Source organism: Convolutriloba macropyga, chromosome 2 (genome assembly GCF_964194025.1).
Source record: "Convolutriloba macropyga chromosome 2, txConMacr16.3, whole genome shotgun sequence".
NCBI lineage: Eukaryota > Metazoa > Xenacoelomorpha > Acoela > Convolutidae > Convolutriloba > Convolutriloba macropyga.
Genome location: NC_134469.1, coordinates 83,075,423 through 83,085,861, shown reverse-complemented (window position 1 = coordinate 83,085,861; position 10,439 = coordinate 83,075,423). Strand labels below are relative to the sequence as shown.

General features: G+C 33.9%; 1 protein-coding gene across 1 annotated transcript; it reads right to left on the bottom strand.

Annotated features, from left to right (window-relative positions):
* Positions 1-2,178: 2,178 nt before the first annotated feature.
* Positions 2,179-5,081, bottom strand: LOC142335027 (C5a anaphylatoxin chemotactic receptor 1-like). Its single transcript, XM_075383356.1, has 3 exons — positions 4,916-5,081; positions 3,541-4,378; positions 2,179-2,583 (listed from the first exon to the last, which is right to left on the bottom strand). Exons 2-3 carry the CDS (start codon positions 4,369-4,371, stop codon positions 2,179-2,181), a joined length of 1,236 nt encoding a protein of 411 aa, XP_075239471.1. The 5' UTR covers positions 4,372-4,378; positions 4,916-5,081.
* Between the last annotated feature and the right edge of the window lie 5,358 nt (positions 5,082-10,439).

The following is a 10,439-nucleotide window of genomic DNA, read 5'->3' as shown; positions in this document are numbered from 1 at the left end:
TTGCGAATTAAATAGACAAATAGCAGTTTTGCGATTACCAAGAGCACTGTGCACAAGAACAATTAAATCGTTAAATTCGGTCTGAATTCTATTAAAATTCGTTCAGTAAAGTTATAGGCTAACTGAACGCTCAAATTAGTGGAGTTGGCTTATCACTATCCTTGAAGACTTATTACAAAAAGTAGGTTTTTTACAAATTATAAATAACTTGTCTCCACATTTTGAGTAACTGTGTTCCAGTGCAAAAAATGGTCTTAAAAAATGAAAAAATATATAGGAAACATGTCAATAGTTTCCACAAAACGCAAAAAATTTGATTTTTGCCATTTCGGATATTGAACCCAAATTATCTCATGAAAATGCATTTTGGAATGTGTTTTTTAATGTAACATGTTTCGCTAGTCAAATTTTAACCAGCACAGCTAGTCAGTTAACTCTCGGTAAATTCAAAACTTTCGTATTTAAATTCTGTTTCTACTAGTACTGATTCACCTTATTCAACATAGTTTAGGTTTTTTGCCAGAGTCAAGAATTCTCAGAAAAACTTTTAATAAAACGCTCTCTTATCATTAGCAGTGAATGAAGTGAAAGCAGCTGCACGAGCCATTTATTTCTTTTGTTTTTAATCAAGTTCACATAACTTAACCTGCAAGACTTGAAAAAGTTTTTTGTGGTGAAAATCCTTTATCACTGAAAATAAAAACTTTACCCTGACCTGAAAACTGAAACAGGTAAAAAAAGTAATGACATCGAAAACCGCAAGGCATCATCACCGTCACCAAAATGTTCACCATAATAATTGTGGCGTAAGTTTTTAGGTTGGAAAATCATCAGTGGTTTCTGTAGAGAATAGGCTAGTTTTACCAGCTCTGATTCAAAATGACGAATTCTGATTAAATGACCTTATTAGGCGCTGTTTTAATTCCTTAACTCTTTTGAAAGCCTTGTAAAACCATTTTCATTTGCTTCCTATTGACAGACAAGCTTGAGTTTTGCACTCTTGATTTGTTTATTTTAGGAGAATTTTAATGCTCGTAGCAAAATTGATTTATCATTATGGCGCTACGCAGTAAATCACTCTCGAAAATTTAAATTCCATATAGCAAATAGTCGTTTATTAATATAGCACTTGCAATACGCCGGAAAAAATGGCCTTTTTCGGTCAATTTGACCGGGAACAAATACAATATTACCTCGTCACATTTGTCCCCGATTTATATCACTATTTTCCATGGTCTTTTGCATTTAATTGGCCTACACCTAGAGATCTGTATTTAAGATGATCTAAGACATAGTTACACTCAAACTAAGTTTTGTTAATTAACATGTTATGAGTACGTTCAAACCAGCAATTTGCCTTTTAAATCATCAATTACTAAAATGAAAAACATTTTCCTTATTAAAAACCAATCAGGCTTTCTTTGACATCGTCTTAATTGGTACTTCGTAAGCATTTTTTGTTCGAAGACAGCCCAAAAGCACAAAGTCTGGACAAACATGAAGGATATTCACAAATTTTTTCGAATTTGAACTAAGTTTATCTGACTTACACTGTTTTCCGTGCTCACATATATCTCTAATCTTAAGATGTGGGCCGTATAAAAACAAGTATGCTTGCTTTTATTTGATTTTTGCGACGTAATGTGTGGATGGGGCTTCGAAATGATGTGTATCCGCTAAGTTGGAGAGGGCGGCACTGGCCAATTTGTTATGGAAGTCAAGTTAAAAAGGAGGACAAAAAAACATATACGCTATGACGTCAATTATTGCATTTTGAAGTTATTCACGTGGCGTTCTAAAGTGATTGTTTGTTAGCGTAATGAACACAAAATATCTGTGAAAAATTCATTTTTTGTCTACAAAGATTTCACAGCTCAGAATATCAGACAAAAACTTGATTTATCGCGTTTTCCTCTAATATCATGACCCTTGGCAAAATTGCCGCAAATTTTTTTTAAAAAACATTTTTTAATGATGTGCGGTTTTAGCGGCAACTATTTTGAAGCGACATTTTATAATTTGTTGAACTTTTCTCATTTTTAGCGTTTAGAACTCAAACCGGGGAAACTATAAAAGCTCATTCTCATTAAATCGCCTCGTGCAAACCCGAATTAATATCTTTAACTAAAATTTAATTTCTCAAATTTAACAATAGTTGTGTAATTACTCTTCACAAACTCACGCAGCTGAAAGATAACGTGAAGGTGATTGATTGACGATAGTTTTAGTATTCTCCACTCGTGATTCCTGTTGCCGACGGCAGTCAACCGTGTTTTTGACAATTTGATCTCTATGCCCATTGGGTGAGTTTCTATCAATGACATCACAGTGTACGCACCGCCGAGCATAAAAGTGTTCACATGTGCGTAATGCTTGAGCTTCACCGTGACTGACCCCACCCCCTCCCCCACCTGCACCCTCGATACCATCAGGGTCAATGTCATCATCATCTTCTGGTCCATATTCGGCGATGTCGCATGTGATACCAGAGGGAGAGCAGTTGCTGGTCGTGAGTATGGAGTACAAAATAGGGTTCACAGCCGCATTGACATACGTGAACACTATTGATCCCTCCATCCACAGCTGGTAAAACGAAACAATCTGAGTCTTTTACCGGTTGCCATCTTGCCAGATTTTTCAAGAATGATGCAAAAGTATTTATTTTTGTAATCTATGTCTGTAATTATGTTTTTTGTTAGGTCTGTTCTCGGTTAGTACATAAGCAGCTATCACTTCTTTGGAACTAGCCATAACAAAAACATTTCTCAAATAGCGTTTCCGTTTTCTTTGCATATCCATGACATCATCAATGGTTATTTCCTTTCAAAAAATTTTTCAAAACATCACAGAAAATGTTTTCAAGGATTATCCGTTTGGATATTCGTTCCATTTTTCCATATTACATCACACCCCAAGTAATTATTTGTAATCCTATTAATCTCTGCAATAGTTTTGCCGTAGCCAATTAAACCTAATATTGTCTACAAGGGTGAACAGAAAAAAAGGGTCCCAAACAAAACAATCCCGGACAAAACAGTCCCAAATAGCAAAATATTCCTAGACAAAACAGTCCCCGACAAAATAGTCCCAAGAAAACAAACAAAACAGTCCCAGACAAAATAGTCCGAGGTAAGGATATAATCAAAGATATGCACATCAATTAACAAAGAAACCTCTTGAGGTATTCATATGATTATATTTCTTTGAACAAAAAATACGCCGATTACAACATAGTTTGTGCAAACTAACATATTTTGAAACCAAATTTTGTTTCAGTCCTAATTGATATCAAATGAAAGCATTGCGATTAGAAGCCTAACTCATAGATCATGTTTGTCAATTGTTTTTAGATTATATTTACAATTGTTTTATTGGGGACTTTTTTGCCTGGGACTGTTTTGTCTGTTTTCTTTGGACTATTTTGTCTGGGACCGTTTTGGTCTGGGAATATTTTGAAATTTGGGACAGTTTTCTCTAGGACTGTTTTTTTTCCTGGGACTGTTTTGTCCAGACACGTCTACAAGAATGGAGAGTACTAGCCTTCGAGCAGACGTCGGCCCCCGATCCCCAGAAAGCTCTGAACATGCAGTGCCAAAATGGGAAATGGAATACCCAAAAAACAGTGACCAGAGCCGCCAGCATCCGGAAAACTCTGCTTTGATGCTCACTGTTGCTGGACACAAGCGACAGAATTGATTTTGTTTTCCAAACTATCAGAGAATATATAGCGGCTATCAGAAGTCCTGGAATGCAATAGGTTGTCAGGAAAAGACCCAAGTTATAACCCTTTCCATAATTTCTGGAGTATGTGGATACACACGCAATTATTTTGCTGTGCAGGGTCGCGTAGTAAGCAGCTGGAATCGAAACTGAAACTCCAATAGCCCAAATTATACCACATAATATAAGCTGTTTTTTATAATCCCGCTCTCTAGTCAAGTTCCCACGGTCCGTAACCATGATTAGTCGCTCATAAGCCATTGTTAAAATAGTCAAACTTGAAACTTGTAATAACATAATGTCGGCAGCATTGAACACTTTACACATAGCAGCGCTGGCTAAGAAAACAATTTTGTCATAATACCGTAAATAGCCACCCGTAAACAACATCAAAAGGTCTGCAATTGACATGTTCGCTATCAGAATCACGGTTCGGGTTAGATTTCTCCTTCTCGTCAGACATATTGTCATCAAAACCCATAAATTTGACAGCATTCCAAGTAGAAATACAACTGGGTAAAATATTGTCGCAATTGAAATTTCGTCACGCGGGTCAGAGTCGTTGTCAACACGTGGGCGGGTTCCACTCACAACCAGATGCTCAACTAGCCCAGTTTTCTTCAGGGCTATTGGGACGTCGCCAATGCCCATTTTCGGTCTAGGAAACAAAAAAAATAAAGTAAATTTCAAAATCAGCAAAAAAGAACTCACCTTCCTCATTAAGCATGCTAACCAATTATATGCCCATATCTAAAACTTCGCGATCAAGTTTTTTCAGTAATAAAGGATTATTTTCAATATGAAGTCATTTTTTTCCAGGGCTCTTTCGATAAAAGTCAAATCTAAGGTTAAAAATTAAGATACGCACTAAAGTTTTGCCCAATGAGTGGCCGCTGTTTACATGCCCTTTACTAAATAATTTGAGAAGCGTTTAAACTATACATTCGACATTTTGAACAATGAAAAACTGCAGTCAAGTTTACTATGCAATAAATTTACTCACAGTTCTGGGGTAGATGGTAGTGATCTCGTTAGCCTCGTAACTATTGTAACTTCATTAGATTTTTCAATGCTGAATTTAGGTATAGTAAGTTCAGTTACTAACATATGTTAAGAAACGCTTTAAAAATGTATTTTTAAGAAACATACAGTAAGTCTATAAAAATTTGCGCAGCTGGAAACAAACTAAACGTACCTGAATTGCGTAGACAGTGATAGAGGTGCAACTACGATGTAATCCAAAATAACCAAAATTTTTCAAACGAGGTTAAACATCAGAGTTAATAGAAAATCAAATTTGAAGTTTTCTGATTTTGTTAAACCTCTGAGCAAAATTTGATGAGATATGATTCAATAAGTACAATTTTCAGCAATAAATTTAGTTAAGTGTGAACTTTTTCGGTTAATTGTCTGTTTTTACACGTAAATAAAAAACAATTTTTTCCTGTGATATGTTTGTGGGAAGCAAATAGTTGGTAATTAAATGCTTATTGGGTCGGATGAGCCAATTATATTTAACAGAGCTAACATTTTTCGGGGTGATTTAATAACACTTTTTTTCTCTTTCTCTGCTACTGTTTAAAAAAATACACCGCAAATAAGTTGAAAATAGCATCGAAAAAGCAGTCGAAATTGAATAAATTTAGCTTGAGAAATACTCAAGCTACCATATTAGAGCCTCGGGTGTTAAAAATTTCGTTAAAAAACAAAATTTCGCTATTTTTTATCTAAATCTAATTTTAGCAATTGCAACTGCTGAAAAAATACTCAAGCGGTACGTTTAAAGTATATTGCAAAAATTCATATCAATTGTAATAAGTTGGTAAAGTTGATAAATTTATTGCGTTAACTGAACGCAAATTTAAACTTCAATTTTTGCCCAAGGCTCAAGTTATTCAAGCTTACTTGTAATTAGGGCTCAGTGAATTTAATACTTGTTAGTGTGATATTTGATAATGGAAAGGTGGGTAAGAATTAGACTTGAAAATGCACTTGTTAATGAATTATGAAACGTGAAAAACCTATAAATATCCATAAGCACAGGATTTAGATACACGTCGGCCGCCCAATGCCTCTTAAAACAACTGCTGATTCTTAAAAATAACCATCCGTGTGAACCCATCCCCGCCCTCAGATAAGATGAAAAAAATGATAATTGAATTGTTTTATGTTATGTAACGAAAATGAATCGATAGAGCTCAAAACAGGTCAAAAATACAAAAAATCAACTTTGTTTTCAGGTTTCTCAATATGCGCGTCAGCCGTGTTTTCATTTTTTAATGATGTCATACTTCTTTTAAAGAACAGGTTGTTTGATGTCAGTGAGTTCAACTGTTTAAAATAAGTTAAATATGTTATTCATGCTACGTTTGCAAAAGTTTTGCACAAAATTTGGGCCACAAAAAAGACATCCGAGTTTGTATGTGTTCAGTTAATCAAACGGATTTTTATGCTGCATTCGCCCTAATTCTCTCCGTATCTTACATTAGTATAATGATTTTTTTCACTAAATTAACAAAATAAACCAATCGAAGACTCTAAAAAATTCAACTGATTGATATTCAACGCTTCCAATGAAGTCACTCATTTTCGAACTGAAAACGTTTCCACATTTTTTGACTGTTTGATTGGTTAAAATTAGTTCCAAATGCATTTTTCGTCGAATATCTTGTTTCAGAGGTAGGATTTATTCTATCCCCCCCCCCCCTGCTTAGTGCGCATAAATTTTTTATGACCCCCAGGCGCACGTGATATTTTCTTACATAGTAACGTGCTATATAACAACATGTAATTTGTAACTGGGGGTCATAAAAACACTGGGGGGGGGTCCGAAACAGAATAGATCCCATAGGTCACACAAAACAGAAAACTCCATTGCAGAAGACACGTGACAAGCGCTGCACTTCCATGGTGACCAATTGTCTGTTTGGAAAGATTAATTCACTCTGTATGCACAAGTGTTTCATAAAGATGTCAGATCTTCTTATCTTTGCAAACCAAAAGCTCATGATTACTATTTACTTCTGATAAAATTAAATTTTATTACAATTTTTAGCGTAATTTTTGCCCAATATTGTTCTCGGAGGAAAGGCTTAAAGCTAAATCATTAAAATGTAAGTTGTAGTAAAAATGAACTTTTGCATTTTTTTTAATGCTTTCTGCCGTTTATGTCATAAATTTGCCTATTATTTCAGGGAAAAAACCAAAAACTCATCAAAACACAAAAAAAGTTCAATTTATTGGTTTGCATCTATTTCAATGAAATCAATCGTTGTTTGATGAGACAACTTTCAAGCCTTATTGACTGGGACAAAGTTTTTTTTAAACGCTTAACTCTGTCTGCACGTTTCAGTTTTACGCTCATTTCTAAATCTTTCAATAACAAAAACGAACGTTAAAATTAAGTTAGCGTAGCTTAATATAGCACCAGTTTTTTTCAAAATTCAACAACAAATTGAATTGAAAAGGAACTTGAAATTTTAGAAATGGCTGACAAAACAAATAAATTTTTTGCTTTTTCTGCTCAAAATCAATTGAACTGATTAATTTCACGATGGTTAGGTTTCGCTCAAAAACCAGAGTCATCAGGTAGACAAAAAATGAAAAAAGTATTCAATTGACTGATTTATGTCATTTAAAGCTGTTATGGTCAGTTTTAAACGATTGTTTTAATTGACCATTTCAATATATAGAAAAGATATCAAATTCGAGTTTTCATTCAGCAAAAATCACTTTCGCTTTCAAAAATTTTTTGAGTAGTAGGCATTAGATGATATAACTATAAGCAAACATTAACAAAAGCGTTTGAGCTCAACAACAGTGACTAAAAGAGTTGTTGCTGATCCCATTTTTTACAATACTTAATTCGGTTGGGGCGTAATCAGCGATTAAGTGCCATTAAATGATAAAAACTAATTAGGAGAAATAAAAAAAAGTCCCAGATCGGGATTTGGTCAAAAAATAATGTAAGATTAGCGGTGAATAGCAGTGAAAAAGAAACATTTTTCACCGCAAAGCGCGCGCATCTTTTAGCGTTGAATGCGGTGAATTTTTGCGGTTTTGAGCGGTGAAAAATTTTTCTTCACCGCATCCACTGGATTTCTTTCAAAAGAGAAAGTGTAGTACACGGGTTTGAACCTCTCACCTCCTGCAAGTCATCAACTTCGTGTTCCACTGCGTCATCTGTCACTTACTTCATTGATATTTGCAAGATACTTGTAAGATTTGTAAGATTTGCGCTTTTCGCGGTAAAATTATTTTTCACCGCATTTTGCTGGTAGTGGTGAAAAATTTTCTGTCAACGCTTATAAATTTTTTTTCACCGCATTCATCGCATTGAAAGCAAATCTTACACTTTTACTCAAATTCATCAAAATCTTACATCTTTTAGCAATTTTTAGCGGTGACACCTCGACCCGGGGCTTAACAGAATAATTTTTAGTAACAACGTTGTTGAAATAGGCTGTAGTCGAATTAGAAATAGCCCACATTAGTCCACTGAAGAGATCTCAAATAAAATTTACTACTCATTTGCAATCATCTTTCGTGTCAAAATTGTGTCCATTGATATATATATATATATATATATATATATATATATATATATATATCAGTTTGAAATGCATGCTTTATACAATAACTCAATTAATCATGCCTATTCTCAAAGGAAAGTGAGTGTCGTTTAATAACTTTTGTTCGTCTTTTTAGAATTTTTTTGTACGGCAATGTTTAGACTAAATGTTTCAATTTTTTCCCAAAAAAATGACAAAGAAAATAGCAAAAAAAAATTACATAAAAATGCATTAAGCGGGTTTTTTTTGCAGCTATTAGCTTTATCTCATCCGAAAAAAAGACCGCTAACCAAATGAATATGTGATGAAATAAATTCGTTGACTTGTAGCAGTTTCATTGCAACTCGTCCTTTCATATGCTATAGTCCAGTTTAAAAATGTTTTACAATTTTTGACTGATAGCCATTAAATAATGGTTAAGTGAATTAAATAAGTTGAAAATAGCATCGAAAAAGCAGTCGAAATTGAATAAATTTAGCTTGAGAAATACTCAAGCTACCATATTAGAGCCTCGGGTGTTAGAAATTTCGTTAAAAAACAAAATTTTGCTATTTTTTATTTAAATCTAATTTAAGCAATTGCAACTGCTGAAAAAATACTCAAGCGTTACGTTTAAAGTATATTGCAAAAATTCATATCAATTGTAATAAGTTGGTAAAGTTGATAAATTTATTCCGTTAACTGAACGCAAAATTAAACTTCATTTTTTTGCCCAAGGCTCAAGTAATTTAAGCTTACTTGTAATTAGGGCTCAGTGAATTTATTATTTGTTAGTGTGATTTTTGAAAATGGAAAGGCGGGTAAGAATTAGACTTGAAAATGCACTTGTTAAGGAATTATGAAACTTGAAAAACCTAAAAATAGCCATAAACACAGGATTTAGATACACGTCGGCCGCCCAATGCCTCTTAAAACAACTGCTTATTCTTAAAAATAACCATCCGTGTGAACCCATCCCCGCCCTCAGATAAGATGAAAAAAATGATAATTGAATTGTTTTATGTTATGTAAAGAAAATGAATCGATAGAGCTCAAAACAGGTCAAGAATACAAAAAATCAACTTTGTTTTCAGGTTTCTCAATATGCGCGTCAACCGTGTTTTCATTTTTTAATGATGTCATACTTCTTTTAAAGAACAGGTTGTTTGATGTCAGTGAGTTCAACTGTTTAAAATAAGTTAAATATATTATTCATGCTACGTTTGCAAAAGTTTTGCACAAAATTTGGGCCACAAAAAAGACATCCGAGTTTGTATGTGTTCAGTTAATCAAACGGATTTTTATGCTGCATTCGCCCTAATTCTCTCCGTATCTTACATTAGTATAATGATTTTTTTTCACTAAATTAACAAAATAAGCCGAACAAAGACTCTAAAAAATTCAACTGATTGATATTCAACGCTTCCTCTTTTTCGAACTGAAAACGTTTCCACATTTTTTGACTGTTTGATTGGTTAAAATTAGTTCCAAATGCATTTTTCGTCGAATATCTTGTTTCAGAGGTAGGATTTATTCTATCCCCCCCCCCTGCTTAGTGCGCATAAATTTTTTATGACCCCCAGGCGCACGTGATATTTTCTTACATAGTAACGTGCTATATAACAACATATAGTTTGCAACTGGGGGTCATAAAAAACACTGGGGGGGGGGGGTCCGAAACAGAATAGATCCCATAGGTCACACAAAACAGAAAACTCCATTGCAGAAGACACGTGACAAGCGCTGCACTTCCATGGTGACCAATTGTCTGTTTGGAAAGATTAATTCACTATGTATGCACAAGTGTTTCATAAAGATGTCAGACTTCTTATCTTTGCAAACCCAAAGCTCATGATTACTATTTACTTCTGATAAAATTAATTTTTATTACATTTTTAGCGTAATATTTGCCCAATATTGTTCACGGTGGAAAGGCTTAAAGCTAGTACATTAAAATGTAAGTTGTAGTAAAAATGAACTTTTGCATTTTTTTTATGCTTTCTGCCGTTTATGTCATAAATTTGCCTATTATTTCAGGGAAAAAAAACCTCAAAAAAGCTCATCAAAAAACAAAAAAGGTTCAATTTATTGGTGTTTGCATCTATTTCAGTGAAATCAATCGTTGTTTGATGAGACAACTTTTAAGCCTTATTGACTGCCACAAAGTTT

Bases quoted from the DNA above. Each gene is read 5' to 3' on its own strand.
- LOC142335027 (XM_075383356.1), bottom strand. From the start codon at position 4,371: ATGGGCATTGGCGACGTCCCAATAGCCCTGAAGAAAACTGGGCTAGTT. The intron at 2,584-3,540 runs GCTAGTACTCTC...TCGTTTTACCAG, and splicing joins GGGCCGACGTCTGCTCGAAG to CTGTGGATGGAGGGATCAAT.